We start from the raw sequence: 16,447 nt of genomic DNA, 5'->3' as shown, positions 1-16,447 counted from the left end.
CCCCTAATCTGCCATGGGCCCCTATACCGACTCCTCATGCTGTGACGTTGCAACAAGGTGGAATTCAACCCTACATATGTTAGACCGCCTTTACGAACAGCAAAAGGCCATCACAGATTTCCTGATGTTAAAAGTGGATAAAGGTATTCCCTGTGTAACTTAGATGTCAGCCATTGGCAGCTCATGCGTGACACCTGCGCTTGCTCAGGCCCTTTGAGGAGGCCACGCTATTCGTGAGTCGGCAGGATTATGGGATGAACGACGTCATTCCTCTGTTGCACGTCCTGGAACAAATGCTGTTAACAATGGCTGGTCAGGGTGCGGTAGACGTGGCGCACAGATCTCAACGCCACATGACCCCTGTGGGGGCAGGACAGGAAGAAGAGGAGGAGGTAGAGGAGGACATTGGTGCTCAGGAATTATTGAGTGAAATGGGTGGTTTTTCCACTCAGCGGACAGGAGTGGAGGAGCAGGAGCATCTGGTAGAGGAGGAGGAGGAGGAGGAGACAGAGGACCCAGACGCACCGTGGCAGTATGCTGTGGAGATGGAGGCAGGGAGTCCCTCGCATTCCTTGGCACAAATGGCCCATAGCATGCTCGGTTGCTTGCGTAGCGACAGCCGAATAATAACCATCAGACAGAGGGATGACTTTTGGCTGTCCACCTTGTTGGACCCTCGCTACCGTTCCAAAATGGTGGCCTTTTTCACACCTGCTGAGAGGGAGGCCAAAATAACGTACTATAAAAACCACCTATGTAGTCAGCTGGTCTCTGCCTGTCTGCGCCAACGTCCATCCTCAGACACTGTGGGCCCTGTGCGCTCGCGTTCCGCTGCCATGGCAGCAGGGGAGGGGTGGGGTGGTAGGAGCAGTGGCAGCTCCACCAGCAGCGGCTGCCTCAGTCTGCAGTCGATGATGAGTAGCTTTCTTCACCAGCGCAGTGAGGAAACTACTAACCAGCCGCAGCAGCAGCAGCATCAGGTGGACCTGGAGCAGGACCTCAAACAACAGGCTTAGGCCTACTTGGACAGCACCCTGCCAACCGAGGTAGACAATCCCCTTGACTACTGGGCAACGAAACTTGACCTTTGGCCCCAACTAGCTGAATTTGCCCTTGAAAGGCTGTCATGCCCGGCCAGTAGCGTGGCATCGGAGCGCGTGTTTAGTGCGGCAGGAGGTATTGCAACTCCGCGGAGGACACGACTGTCCACCCAAAGTGTGGAGAGACTGACGTTTGTGAAAATGAATCAGGCGTGGATTAGTCTGGTTTTCAAACCACCAGTTCCTGACACAACTGACTAAATCCGCCATGAATCATGCCCCAAACATGTGCCACTTTCAGGTCTCCTCACACTGCTGGTGTGTTCCATTTTTTGTCATAGGGTGCTGGCAGATTACGGGCCTCCCATAGCTGCTGCCAGGCCCCTAATCTGCCATGGGCCCCTATACCGCCTCCTCATGCTGCTGCCAAGTCCAGAGTCTCTCATGGGTCCCTGTACGGCCTCCCATTGCTGCTGTCTCCATCGCCACACTCTGCCATGTGCCACTTTCAGGTCTCCTCACACTGCTGGTGTATTCCATTTTTTGTCATAGGGTGCTGGCAGATTACGGGCCTCCCATAGCTGCTGCCAGGCCCCTAATCTGCCATGGGCCCCTATACCGCCTCCTCATGCTGCTGCCAGGTCCAGAGTGTGTCATGGGTCCCTGTACGGCCTCCCATTGCTGCTGTCTCCATCGCCACACTCTGCCATGTGCCACTTTCAGGTCTCCTCACACTGCTGGTGGGTTCCATTTTTTGTCATAGGGTGCTGGCAGATTACAGGCCTCCCATAGCTGCTGCCAGGCCCCTAATCTGCCATGGGCCCCCGTACCGACTCCTCATGCTGCTGCCAGGCCCGTAATCTGTCATGGGCCCCTGTTGTCGCTTGTTGGCATATTCCGCTCGTTCAGATGCTCCTTCTCCTGCTACTCCTCTTCACGGATTCCGTCAGCAGTCTTTCTTGGAATCCGTTTCCAAGAGACAACAGTTTGCGAGCACGCACCAGACGGTGCAGAAACTGAACGTCCTCCTGTCCAAGTTGCTGCTGCCAGGCTTGTAATCTGTCATGCGCCCCTGTACCGCCTCCTCATGCTGCTGCCAGGTCCAGAGTGTGTCATGGGCCCCCGTACCGACTCCAAATGCTGCTGCCAGGCCCGTAATCTGTCATGGGCCCCTGTACCACCTCCCCATGCTGCTGCCAGGTCCAGATTGTGTCATGGGTCCCTGTACGGCCTCCCATTGCTGCTGCCAGGCCTGTAATCTGCCATGGGCCCCCCTACCGACTCCTCATGCTGCTGCCAGGCCCGTAATCTGCCATGGGCCCCTGTACCGCCTCCTCATGCTGCTGCCAGGTCCAGAGTGTGTCATGGGTCCCTGTACGGCCTCCCATTGCTGCTGTCTCTATCGCCACACTCTGCCATGTGCCACTTTCAGGTCTCCTCACACTGCTGGTGGTTTCCATTTTTGTCATAAGGTGCTGCATGGCCTCCCATTGCTGCTGCCTCCACCGCCACACTGTGGCTCCACACTCTGGTTTTGGCCCCGTGACTGGCCAAATGAGTGAAGTGTGCGGTGATTCTAAGATCGACGGCACTCATCTGCATGTCATACTGACTGACAGTATTATTTCTCTTCCCCAGCAGACTCCAAGGGCATTTAAATTAAAGGTACAGTGTTCAGCACTAATATTAAGTCTCTCTGAAGCCTAGAAACACCCTTTTTTAAGTTAAATTCACAGCGAATATATTCGACTCGAATCGAAATTTTTCTACGAATTCGCCGAATCGAATTTTTGAATACTTCGCTCATCTCTAATCGTCATCCATCGCTGGGATCACCACCATTATAACACACATCATCATCATCCATCGCTGGGATCACCACCATTATATCACACATCATCATCCATCGCTGGGATCACCACCATTATATCACACATCGTCATCATCCATCGCTGGGATCACCACCATTATATCACACATCGTCATCATCCATCGCTGGGATCACCACCATTATATCACACATCATCATCATCCATCGCTGGGATCACCACCATTATATCACACATCGTCATCCATCGCTGGGATCACCACCATTATATCACACAGGAACGATCTCTATCATTAATTTGGATCGGGATGAAGTCTGCGGGTGGGAGGTCATTATTTGTGGGTGTGGCGGTCAGAAGTTGTGGGCGGGGTGGTGTAGTCGGGGATCTCAGGCGGTGTGGGTGTGGCGGTCAGAAGCTGTGGGTGGGGCGTTGTAGTCAGGTCAGGCTTTGTGGGTGGGGCGGTTAGGAGGTGTGGGCGGAGAGGTCTGTTTTTGTAGGCGGGGCTGTGGCCGTCAGTTGCCTTCCTCTCGCGCAAGCAGTGCCCTGTGTCGGGGTCGCGCGCTTTCAGTGAGGTTCCCGAGAACGCGCTGGATTAAAGAGGAGGCGCGCACTGCGTCTGCCAGTCAAGAGCCGGTTGTCGAGGACGAGCCCGTCTTACGTGCCTGTACGTAGAGAGCGCTGAAGCCAGCCGGTAAGTAGAGCAACATGGCGGCGTGTGACCCCAGGGAAGCGGCCACGGGAGTGGGTGGTCATAGAAACTTTCTATCCCGGGCTCCACACACCCGGGAGGGGGAGGAGAACTGACCCTCCAGGGTCATAGTCGTGTGTCCGGTCTGTCCTGAGGACGTCTCTCCATGTCGGGCCTAGTGATAGGGCCTGAGTGTCGGGACAGTGACTGCTTCATGTCTTTGCTAAAGAAAAAAACCCAATAAGTTTAAATAATTGGTTTATGTGACAGTTATAGCGTCTACAAATGGCAGTATACAGGTGAAACTCGACAAAACTCAACAATGAGAATCTGGTGCAAAAGTTCATTTATTTCAGTGCAGCAACTTAAAAGGTGAAACTACCGTATTTTCCGGCGTATAAGACGACCCCTCTAGCAATGCACACCAGTGGGAGGAATAGTGCCCCATCATTGGTGTCAGTGGGAGGAATAGTGCCCCATCATTGGTATCAGTGGGAGGAATAGTGCCCCATCATTGGTATCAGTGGGAGGAATAGTGCCCCATCATTGGTGTCAGTGGGAGGAATAGCGCCCCATCATTGGTGTCAGTGGGAGGAATAGCGCCCCATCATTGGTGTCAGTGGGAGGAATAGCGCCCCATCATTGGTGTCAGTGGGAGGAATAGCGCCCCATCATTGGTGTCAGTGGGAGGAATAGCGCCCCATCATTGGTGTCAGTGGGAGGAATAGCGCCCCATCATTGGTATCAGTGGGAGGAATAGCGCCCCGTCATTGGTGTCAGTGGGAGGAATAGCGCCCCGTCATTGGTGTCAGTGGGAGGAATAGCGCCCCATCATTGATGGCAGTGGGAGGAATAGCGCCCCATCATTGGTGTCAGTGGGAGGAATAGCGCCCCATCATTGGTGTCAGTGGGAGGAATAGCGCCCCATCATTGGTATCAGTGGGAGGAATAGCGCCCCATCATTGGTGTCAGTGGGAGGAATAGCGCCCCATCATTGGTGTCAGTGGGAGGAATAGCGCCACATCATTGGTGTCAGTAGGAGGAATAGCGCCCCATCATTGGTGTCAGTGGGAGGAATAGCGCCCCATCATTGGTGTCAGTGGGGGGTGGAATAGTGCCCCATCGTTGGTGTCAGTGGGGGGAATAGTGCTCCATCATTGGTATCAGTGACACCAATGATGGGGCACTATTCCTCCCCCCCACTGACACCTATGATGGGGCACTATTCCTCCCCCCCACTGACACCAATGATGGGGCACTATTCCTCCCCCCACTGACACCAATGATGGGGCACTATTCCTCCCCCCCACTGACACCAATGATTGGGCACTATTCCTCCCCCCACTGACACCAATGATTGGGCACTATTCCTCCCCCCACTGACACCAATGATGGGGCACTATTCCTCCCCCCCACTGACACCAATGATTGGGCACTATTCCTCCCCCCCACTGACACCAATGACACTTGCAGACCTCTGTTATAGTATGGTGCTGCTGCAGCCAGCATATGTGGTTGCAGCAGCACCTCTACACGGCACACTTACCGGCCGCTCCTTCTCTCGATTTTCACGGGGCCGCTCGGCTCCGCCCCCTCGTCGGTGATGGGCCGCCTGTGTGCCTTGCTGAGCTACAGTTCTGGTGGCCAATCACCGGTGAGGAGGTGGAGCCGAGCAGCCGCGCGAACATCCAGTGGCCGAACTGAAGGAGCAGCCGCGCTTCCTGGACCGGATCGTCGTGGGACCGGAGCCAGGTAAGAAACAGCCCCTGCCCACCACTGTACTTAGTGTCCCTTCCATTGGAAGGGGGGGGGGGTGCGGCGGCGCGCCACCCCCCTAAAAAGTGGCAGGATGCCGTATACCGGCGTATAAGACGACTCCCGACTTTTGAGAAGATTTTCAAGGGGTAAAAAGTCGTCTTATACGCCGGAAAATACGGTAATATATGAGATAGACTCATTACATGCAAAGCAAGATAGTTCAAGCCGTGATTTGTCATCATTGTGATGATTATGGCTTACAGCTCATGAAAACCCCAAATCCACAATCTCAGAAAATGAGAATATTACATGCAATCAATAAAACACGGATTGTACATAGAACAATATCAGACCTCTGAAAAGTAGAAGCTGCATATGTACTCAGTACTTGGTTGGGGCCCCTTTTGCAGCAATTACTGCCTCAATGCGGCGTGGCATGGAAGCTATCAGCCTTTGGCACTGCTGAGGTGTTTTATATATATATATATATACCGTATTTTTTGCTCCATAAGACGCACTTTTTTCCCCCCAAAAAAGGGGGGAAAATGTCAGTGCGTCTTATGGAGCGAATATAAAGCGGCCGGTCCGGTATTTCTGCCGCCACCATGTCAGAATATTGGGCCGGCCGCTCAGCTGTTCTCTCCTGCAGGACCTTACCTGTTCCTCGCTCCAGCGCTGCACAGTCTTCCCGCGCTGGCTTCTGTGACCGCCGGGTGCCCACTGCGCATGTGCGAGGCCATTCACAAAGCGCAGTGCTTCTCGCGCATGCGCAGTGGGCACCTGGCTGTCACAGAAGCCGGCCCTGGAAGAAGAGGGAAGGACAACTCCGCGGAAGTGGGAGCGGGTACCTGTCAAATTCAGGTACCCGCTCCCCCTCCCTCCCCAAAGGTCTTCAGTCTCTGGTCATTCCCTGCACTGTCTTCAGTCTCTGGTCATTCCCTGCACTGTCTGCAGTCTCTGGTCATTCCCTGCGCTGTGTCCGCAGTCTCTGGTCATCTCCTGCACTGTGTCCGCAGTCTCTGGTCATCTCCTGCGCTGTGTCCGCAGTCTCTGGTCATCCCCTGTACTGTGTCCGCAGTCTCTGGTCATCTCCTGTACTGTGTCTGCAGTCCATTGGTTCAGAATATTTTTTTTTCTTGTTTTTCACCTCTAAAACCTAGGTGCGTCTTATGGAGCGAAAAATACGGTATATACAGTGGGGATCGAAAGTTTGGGCACCCCAGCTAAAAATTTGTATTAATGTGCATAAAGAAGCCAAGGAAAGATGGAAAAATCTCCAAAAGGCATCAAATTACAGATTAGACATTCTTATAATATGTCAACAAAAGTTACATTTTATTTCCATCATTTACACTTTCAAAATAACAGAAAACAAAAAAATGGCGTCTGCAAAAGTTTGGGCACCCTGCAGAGTTAATATCTTGTACTGCCCCCTTTGGCAAGTATCACAGCTTGTAAACGCTTTTTGTAGCCAGCCAAGAGTCTTTCAATTCTTGTTTGAGGTATCTTTGCCCATTCTTCCTTACAAAAGTCTTCCAGTTCTTTGAGATTTCTGGGCTGTCTGTCACGCACTGCTCTTTTAAGGTCTATCCATAGATTTTCAATTATGTTGAGGTCAGGAGATTGTGAAGGCCATGGCAAAACCTTCAGTTTACGCCTCTTGATGTAATCCCCCGTGGATTTCGAGGTGTGTTTAGGATCATTATCCATTTGTAGAAGCCATCCTCTCTTTAACTTCAGCTTTTTCACAGATGGCATCAAGTTACCATCCAAAATTTGCTGAAATTTTATTGAATCCATTTTTCCTTCTACTCGTGAGATGTTCCCTGTGCCACTGGCTGCAACACAACCCCAAAGCATGATTGATCCAACCCCATGCTTAACAGTTGGACAGAGGTTCTTTTCATTAAATTCTGTGCCCCTTCTTCTCCAAACGTACCTTTGCTCATTCCGGCCAAAAAGTTCAATTTTAACCTCATCGGTCCACAGAACTTGTTTCCAAAATGCATCAGGCTTGTCTATATGTTCATTTGCAAAGTTCAAACAATGATTTTTGTGGTGAGGACGTAGAAGAGGTTTTCTTCTGATGACTCTTCCATGAAGACCATATTTGTACAAGTATCTCTTTATAGTGGAATAGTGACCACAACTCCAGTGTCTGCCAGATCTTTCTGGAGGGATCGTGCAGTCAAACGTGGGTTTTGAATTGTTTTTCTCACAATCCTGCGAGCTGTTCTGTCTGATATTTTTCTTGGTCTTCCAGATCTTGCTTTAACTTCCACTGTTCCTGATGACTGCCATTTCTTAATTACATTCCGAACAGAGGATATTGACATCTGAAAACGCTTTGCTATCTTCTTATAGCCTTCTCCAGCTTTGTGAGCGTCAACTATTTTCAGTTTCAGTTTTCTAGACAACTGCTTAGAAGAACCCATGGTGCTGATTGTTGGGGCAGGGTCAGATGAGTCGGGGCATTTAAAACCTTTGAGATTGACATCACCTGGTCTTCCCAGACGATGATTGAGAACAATCCATGACACTGGCAGGTCTCAGCTTGGCAAAGGGGGCAGTGCATGCTATAAATTCTGCAGGGTGCCCAAACTTTTGCAGACGCCATTTTTTTGTTTTCTGTTATTTTGAAAGTGTAAATGATGGAAATAAAATCTAACTTTTGTTGACATATTATAAGAATGTCTAATCTGTAATTTGATGCCTTTTGGAGATTTTTCCATCTTTCCTTGGCTTCTTTATGCACATTAATACAAATTTGTAGCTGGGGTGCCCAAACTTTCGATCCCCACTGTGTATATATATGTGTGTGTTTATGTATGTATATATATATGTGTGTGTGTGTGTATGTATGTATGTATGTATGTATGTATGTATATATATATATATATATATATACATATGTGATTTTGTGCTATAAGGCGGCAGGGAAGCAGTTAAAAGTCAGTGAAAAAGTAACAAAGCTTATAAAGGAAAAACAAAATGAGAAATTTCAGTGGATCATAAAGAATATTAAAGAAATAAGCCATTCTATTATTTTTTTTTTTCCTTCCCTGAGTAAATACCCAAGCAGGGGAATAGCTGATGGGGCCCATATAGTAAGTGCCGAATGTCTGCCCTTCGCCCTGCAACATAGAGCTCTGTGATCTAAGTTGAGGAAATAACTTGGAGTTGGGGTGGGGGGAGTCCCGAGGCTCTCGGAGGCTTTCTACATCCTCTGTTTGCTCTCTGCTCTTTCTTCCTGGCAGAAAGGTGCTTGAAGCTCGGGGCCAATATTTATCCTCATCGGGGCCAAGAGCTCTTCACGGCACCAGGAAATTAACCCTTTCATCAACAGGAAGGTTTAAAGCTGAACTACAGCCAAAATACAGCCCTGTAAAAATAAATGAACAATGAAGTGTGCGCGGTTTGCGCCCGCTGCTACAGTATGTAATACTTGAATTCGCCCGTACGGTGCAGTCAGCACCGAGCGTCCAACACTGACACTCACAGATCCAGCTGGACTACACAGATCGCAGCAGGTCACTCGCTCGGCTGCTCCTCTGTTTCCTTTTTAATGCAGGCTAGGCACTCTGCGATTGGAGGAGGTGTGGCTGAATCTCATCATCTCCCCTCCTCCAATCACTGAACACACACATTGCACACATTTCATTAGCGTTCCTTTATTTTTTGCAGTTCAGACGCTTTTGGCCGGAAGTTCAACTTTGGGACCCGTTGACACCTGAGTGATTTGCAGCTCGAGGAAGAAAATAAATCATTTATTCTCAGTGGAGATGGTTCACATCTTCGCTCCAAGTCACCTGAAGCAAAACAAGTTCTGGAGCTTTCTTTGTCGCTCAAATTGGGCAGATTTGCACATTTTTGAGCATTTTTAATTCCATAGGAACGAATGGAAACTCCTGATTTGTGCATTTTCGCACGTTATGTCGCATGTTTTTACGCAATTTTTTTTGCTTATATTGAAAAAAAAAAAAGATGATATATGAATACATAAACCTAAAAGAAATACACAAATGCATTCAAATAATCATAAATACGATGAATAATATGTAATATTAAATAATAAATGCCTAATAATAATAATAAAAAATTATATTTATTTTGTGTTATGGTGTTTATTATTATTATTATTATTTTTTTTTAGGTTTAGAGGTTTAGGGGTAATTGTTTATTTCTTATTACATGTTATCTGTTGTAAGTATTTATGATTTTTCTTATTTGTGTATTTATTTTACTTTTATGTATTTATTATTATTAGTAGTAGTAGTAGTATTAACATCCAAAAAAAAAAAGTAATAAGACAATAAATAAAATTCTAACCCCCAATCCTAACCTTAACTCTAACCTCCTACCCTAACACAAAAAAAAAAAAAATATGAATAATAATAATAAAAAAAAAATAAATAGGAGCGGACAGAAAAGCTAGCAATAAATGATGCAAAAGATATTATTCTCTATTGGCTACTGAAAACACGCGTAACACACTCATATACACTACACTCAAGTGTGAATGCAGCCTGAAACTGATTGCTTCTACTGACATCCTTTTGAAAATACTATTTGCCTGGCCCTCTGTATCAAGCATTCAGTCAGTGAAGTCAGAAGTTCTGATCGGGTCTCCCCGGACCCTGCATTCACTATATCCACTCTCCCCGGACCCCGCATTCACTATATCTGGCTCTCCCTGGAACCTGCATTCACTATATCCGGTCTTCCCGGACCCCGTATTCACTATATCCGCTCTCCCCGGACCCTGCATTCACTATATCCGCTCTCCCCGGACCCTGCATTCACTATATCCGCTCTCCCCGGACCCTGCATTCACTATATCCGCTCTCCACGGACCCCGCATTCACTATATCCGCTCTCCCCGGACCCTGCATTCACTATATCCGCTCTCCCCGGACCCTGCATTCACTATATCCGCTCTCCCCAGACCCTGCATTCACTATATCCGCTCTCCCCGGACCCCGCATTCACTATATCCAGTCTCCCTGCATTCACTATATCCGCTCTCCCCAGACCCTGCATTCACTATATCCGCTCTCCCTGGACCCTGCATTCACCATATCCAGTCTCCCTGCATTCACTATATCCGCTCTCCCCGGACCCCGCATTCACTATATCCGGTCTCCCCGGACCCCGCATTCACTATATCCGCTCTCCCCGGTCCCCGCATTCACTATATCCGCTCTCCCCGGACCCCGCATTCACTATATCCGCTCTCCCCGGTCCCCGCATTCACTATATCCGCTCTCCCCGGACCCCGCATTCACTATATCCGCTCTCCCCGGACCCCGCATTCACTATATCCGCTCTCCCCGGACCCCGCATTCACTATATCCGCTCTCCCCGGACCCCGCATTCACTATATCCGCTCTCCCTGGACCCTGCATTCACCATATCCAGTCTCCCTGCATTCACTATATCCGCTCTCCCGGACCCTGCATTCACCATATCCGCTCTCCCCGGACCCCGCATTCACTATATCCGCTCTCCCCGGACCCCGCATTCACTATATCCGCTCTCCCCGGACCCCGCATTCACTATATCCGCTCTCCCCGGACCCCGCATTCACTATATCCGCTCTCCCCGGACCCCGCATTCACTATATCCGCTCTCCCCGGACCCCGCATTCACTATATCCGCTCTCCCCGGACCCCGCATTCACTATATCCGCTCTCCCCGGACCCTGCATTCACTATATCCAGTCTCCCTGCATTCACTATATCCGCTCTCCCCGGACCCCGCATTCACTATATCCGCTCTCCCCGGACCCCGCATTCACTATATCCACTCTCCCCGGACCCCGCATTCACTATATCCGCTCTCCCCGGACCCCGCATTCACTATATCCGCTCTCCCCGGACCCCGCATTCACTATATCCGCTCTCCCCGGACCCTGCATTCACTATATCCGCTCTCCCCGGACCCCGCATTCACTATATCCGCTCTCCCCAGTACACAGAACATGGACATGCAAAGTGAAATTCCATTTATTTGTACAATGCTTTCCTTGATTCAGAGTCCCAAAAACAGCAGAAAGCTGAGCAGGTTGTAAAGTGTGTATCTGTGGTTTATAAATGGTGGGCTACTTTTATTAAGAGACATGGGGGGGTGGGGTGATTTTTTTCCCCGCAGCAGATTGAGTCGTGCGTGTAATAACTTCAATAGACCCACATCAGAAACGCAAGTGCTGCTTTTTTGATGCGTGAAAACATTTTTTTTTTGCCAACTGGAGAGTATTGACTTCGATGCGACTTTGGATGGATGCAACTTTGGATGGATGCAACTTTGGATGGGTACGACTTGGATGCAACTTTGGATGGGTGTGACTTGGATGCAACTTTGGATGGGTACGATTTGGATGCAACTTTGGATGGGTGCGACTTGGATGCAAGTTTGGATGGGTGCGACTTGGATGCAAGTTTGGATGGGTGTGACTTGGATGCAAGTTTGGATGGGTGTGACTTGGATGCAAGTTTGGATGGGTGTGACTTGGATGCAAGTTTGGATGGGTGTGACTTGGATGCAAGTTTGGATGGGTGTGACTTGGATGCAACTTTGAATGGGTGCGACTTGGATGCTTCTTGAGTTATGGAGAGTGTAAAGTGGCACCAAAGTGGCATTACATGAACAGAACTGTTATACTTTCCGATTTGCAAACAAACCGCACCCATCAAAGTCGCATCAAAGTCAACGCTTTACTATTGGCAAAAAACCTGCAAAACACTTCAAAAACGTGTGTTCTAAAATGCAAAATGCGTTGTGAGATCGCAGTCTGCACAGATGTGACCCGAGCCGTATTCCTCATGAATTGATCTCCATTGGTGGAGACATTCACACAGGTGGAATGTATTGGTGAATGTTGCATCACACCCGCAGCTTCAGCACACAGACCGCAAATATCTGCCATGTTCAGAAATGGCTGTCCGTATAGAAGTCTGGGATGTCCTGTAGTGTTGGGTGTCATTGATCTACCTGTGAATTGTAGCCAAGTGGGTCAGATTGTGGCCAGTCTGGTCATGTGTGGACAAATTGGATGGGGTGAAGAGGGTGATGCATGTTGTCGGCTGCACTTGGGGGGGGGGGGGGGGGGAGGTATACCTCTAATGTACAAAGCCTGAATTGTCTTTACTTTCCAAGCCGCCCTCTGCGGCACAGAGCCGTCTGATGTCTGAGACTGATCACTGACCTGTGTCTCTGCAGGAAGCAGCATGGCCTTGTATCATCGAGCCGCCCGACTTCTCGTCTGCCAGGCCTGGACTACCATTAACAGGCAGACCTTCAGGTAAATGAGGCTTTTCTGTGTCCTTGAGCTCCTATTCTATGCCTGTCTGTTATGACCAGACGACATTTTATATTTATTTTTAAGGCAGTTTTATGGATTTTAACCGCTTTACCGCCGCCCTATAGAAGAAATATTGCTACAGGGCGGCAGGGGTGCGCAAAATCACGATTTTTCATTTCCGGGTAGGGGATGCACTGCCATTCGTGACCTCAGCTGTCAATCATCGGGTCCTGGCCGGGGATTACTCACCGGCACCTGCTGATCGCCGAGTAATACCGACGGGGGGGAGAGAACTGTATGTAAAAAAAATACAGTTCTCTCCCCTGTCAGCTCCAGCACACTGCTTTGTATGGCTCCCTCCCTCCTTCCCTCCTTCCTTCCCTCCCTCCCTCCTTCCTTCCTTCCTTCCCTCCCTCCTTCCTTCCTTCCTTCCTTCCCTCCCTCCCTCCTTCCTTCCTTCCCTCCCTCCCTCCTTCCCTCCCTTCCCTCCTTCCTTCCTTCCTTCCTTCCTTCCTTCCCTCCTTCCTTCCTTCCCTCCCTCCCTCCTTCCTTCCTTCCTTCCCTCCTTTCCTTCCTTCCTTCTCCTCCCTCCCTCCCTCCCTCCTTCCCTCCTTCCCTCCTTCCTTCCTTCCTTCCTTCCTTCCCTCCCTTCCTTCTCCTCCCTCCTTCCCTCCCTCCTTCCCTCCCTCCCTCCTTCCCTCCCTCCCTCCTTCCCTCCCTCCCTTCTTCCCTCCTTCCCTCCTTCCCTCCCTCCCTCCCTCCTTCCTTCCTTCCTTCCTTCCTTCCTTCCCTCCCTCCCTCCCTCCCTCCCTCCCTCCTTCCTTCCTTCCCTCCTTCCCTCCTTCCCTCCCTTCCCTCCTTCCTTCCTTCCTTCCTTCCCTCCTTCCTTCCTTCCCTCCCTCCTTCCCTTCCTTCCTTCCCTCCCTCCTTCCCTTCCTTCCTTCCCTCCTTTCCTTCCTTCCTTCCCTTCCCTCCTTCCCTCCTTCCTTCCTTCCTTCCTTCCCTCCCCTCCCTCCTTCCCTCCCTCCTTCCCTCCCTCCCTCCCTCCCTCCTTCCCTCCCTCCCTTCTTCCCTCCTTCCCTCCTTCCCTCCTTCCTTCCTTCCTTCCTTCCTTCCTTCCTTCCTTCCTTCCTTCCTTCCTTCCTTCCTTCCTTCCTTCCCTCCTTCCTTCCCTCCTTCCCTCCCTCCTTCCTTCCTTCCCTCCCTCCTTCCTTCCCACCTTTCCTTCCTTCCTTCCCTTCCCTCCCTCCCTCCCTCCTTCCTTCCCTCCCTCCCTCCCTCCCCCCCCCCCTTCCCTGGAAAAGTAAAGGAATCCATTTTCTTTATACCATTGATCGCTGCTCATCCAATTATGGAAATCTTTATATTCTATGAATGAATACAAAGCTTTCTCTTATTGGCTGTGGCAGAGATTGTGACATCATCAACCCACGTCTCCAGTCGATCAGAGGAAGGCCCGTGTTCCTTCATAGAATACAAACCTCCTGTGAATGGCTGAGCAGCGCTCACTTCCGGGAGTGAAACGTGAAGCTCTCATCCCATTGGTGGTACACAGCGCTGTATACTGTACGGAGTGGAGGTTGCATGCAGATTATACAGCGCTCCCAGAAAGTGTACCTGTTAGTGCAGTAAATAGTTTGGGCCAGCTTGGAGCAAGCTATTTAACCACTTGCCGGCCACACTATAGCTGAACAACGGCTACAACGCGGCCGGCCAGTTCTTGGTGGACGCCCTCTCAGAACCCCGCCCCCTGGGGCGCACATCAGGTGCTCACTGTGACCATTGTGTCCTTTTGGAATCCGCTAATCACAGATTGAGGTAAAGGGCCGATCACAGCAGCCTTTTACCATGTGATCAGCTGTGTCCATTTAGAACTGATCACGTGTACAGATTTGCCGGTTATCGGCAGTCCTTCCTCACACGCTGTGTCTGTGTGAGGAAAGGAGAGGAGATAACAGGAAAGACTGTCAGTACATTGTTTACATTCACAATCAGGGCACTGGCTATCAGTGCAGCCCTATCAGCGCAGGTTAGTTCAGTTTTTCAGTGCTGCCTCATCAGTGCCCATTAGTGCAGCCTCATCAGTGCCCATTAGTGCAGCCTCATCAGTGCCCATTAGTGCAGCCTCATCAGTGCCCATTAGTGCAACCTTATCAGTGCCCATTAGTGCTGCCTTATTAGTGCTACCTCACCAGTGCCCATTAGTGCTGCCTCATCAGTGCCCATTAGTGCTGCCTCATCAGTGCCCATTAGTGCTGCCTCATCAGTGCCCATTAGTGCTGCCTCATCAGTGCCCATTAGTGCTTCCTCATCAGTGCCCATTAGTGCTTCCTTATCAGTGCCCATTAGTGCTTCCTTATCAGTGCCCATTAGTGCTTCCTCATCAGTGCCCATTAGTGCTTCCTCATCAGTGCCCATTAGTGCTGCCTCATCAGTGCCCATTAGTGCAACCTTATCAGTGCCCATTAGTGCAACCTCATCAGTGCCCGTTAGTGCTGCCTCATCAGTGCCCGTCAGTGCTGCCTCATCAGTGCCCGTCAGTGCTGCCTCACTAGTGCCCGTCAGTGCAGCCTCACTAGTGCCCGTCAGTGCAGCCTCACTAGTGCCCGTCAGTGCAGCCTCACCAGTGCCCAGCCTCACCGGTGCCCGTCTGTGCAGCCTCACCGGTGCCCGTCTGTGCAGCCTCACCGGTGCCCGTCTGTGCAGCCTCACCGGTGCCCGTCTGTGCAGCCTCACCGGTGCCCGTCTGTGCCGCCTCACCGGTGCCCGTCTGTGCCGCCTCACCGGTGCCCGTCTGTGCATTGGAACTGCTTTGAATCACTTAGCTGTGGGAGTAAACTTGATATTGGGCTCTGTAAATAGGTTTTTCCCAACAGAGCATTTTAGAATATACAGGTAAACCTCGAGAAATGTTTCACGATGGATCTGCACAGTGGCCGCAGTTTGCACTTAGTGACACCAGATGTGTTTTGTCCTTCAGCCTCTCAGCATCGTGCGGAGCCATCCAGAAGCTGACGCGGGTTCGCGTGGTGGATAACAGCGCCCTAGGAAATACGCCGTATCACAAGCCCCCCCGCTGCATCCATGTTTACAACAAGTCCGGTGTGGGGAAGGTGGGCGATAAAATCCTCCTGGCCATTAAGGGGCAGAAGAAAAAAGCGCTGATAGTGGGCCACAAGATGCCCGGACCTTCCATGACCCCCCGCTTCGACTCCAACAATGTGGTACTTATTGAGGACAATGGCAACCCTGTAGGCACCAGAATCCGGGTCCCAATCTCATCCTCCCTAAGGAAGGAGGGGGCGCACTCCAAGGTGTTGGCCATCGCCCAGTCCATTATATGACGGAGACAGGTACTCTTTCCTTCCTAGCCATCATGGCCTCTAAGTAATAAAGTGATCCTTTTCATATTACTGTGGGTGTATTACACTGCTTTCTGTGTGTTTATTCTTTCCTCGGGGGTAATTCACCGTGACCAGATCCACCAACTCACAGTCTACACACATTCGTAACATTTTTTTTTTTTTTTTTTTTTTTACTTTTGGGTGGAGTAGGGAATATGTTTACCATTTAGGTAGATTCCTTTTCCAGAGACACAACAGAAAGCACAAGGAAACCTCTACAAAGTGAGGGGAGTTCCTCGCTCAGCTGTCACCGGAACGGACATTCCCATTGGAAGAGTTAGGGCCGGTATCAATGTGCTTTGGGCGTGTTTTTATGTCACATGATATTTTCATAACAATTTATCAAGCACAAATTTTTTAGGAAAAATACATTAAAACCGGGCACACAAATGCTAAATATTACCCAATTTTGAATAAAAAAAAATAAG

At 50.1% G+C, this 16,447-nt stretch overlaps 1 protein-coding gene across 1 annotated transcript; it reads left to right on the top strand.

Annotated features, from left to right (window-relative positions):
* The first annotated feature begins 3,416 nt into the window (after window positions 1-3,416).
* Window positions 3,417-16,028, top strand: MRPL14 (mitochondrial ribosomal protein L14). Its single transcript, XM_089666721.1, has 3 exons — window positions 3,417-3,560; window positions 12,534-12,615; window positions 15,596-16,028. Exons 2-3 carry the CDS (start codon window positions 12,542-12,544, stop codon window positions 15,957-15,959), a joined length of 438 nt encoding a protein of 145 aa, XP_089522847.1. The 5' UTR covers window positions 3,417-3,560; window positions 12,534-12,541; the 3' UTR covers window positions 15,960-16,028.
* Window positions 16,029-16,447: the final 419 nt, after the last annotated feature.

The sequence above is a fragment of the Staurois parvus genome, unplaced genomic scaffold (assembly GCF_062004578.1).
Source record: "Staurois parvus isolate SC_StPar_1 unplaced genomic scaffold, SC_StPar_1.0 ptg002799l, whole genome shotgun sequence".
NCBI classification, from domain to species: Eukaryota; Metazoa; Chordata; class Amphibia; order Anura; family Ranidae; genus Staurois; species Staurois parvus.
This window is presented reverse-complemented; position numbering and strand designations above follow the sequence as displayed.

Bases quoted from the DNA above. Each gene is read 5' to 3' on its own strand.
- MRPL14 (XM_089666721.1), top strand. From the start codon at position 12,542: ATGGCCTTGTATCATCGAGCCGCCCGACTTCTCGTCTGCCAGGCCTGG. The intron at 12,616-15,595 runs GTAAATGAGGCT...TTTGTCCTTCAG, and splicing joins ATTAACAGGCAGACCTTCAG to CCTCTCAGCATCGTGCGGAG.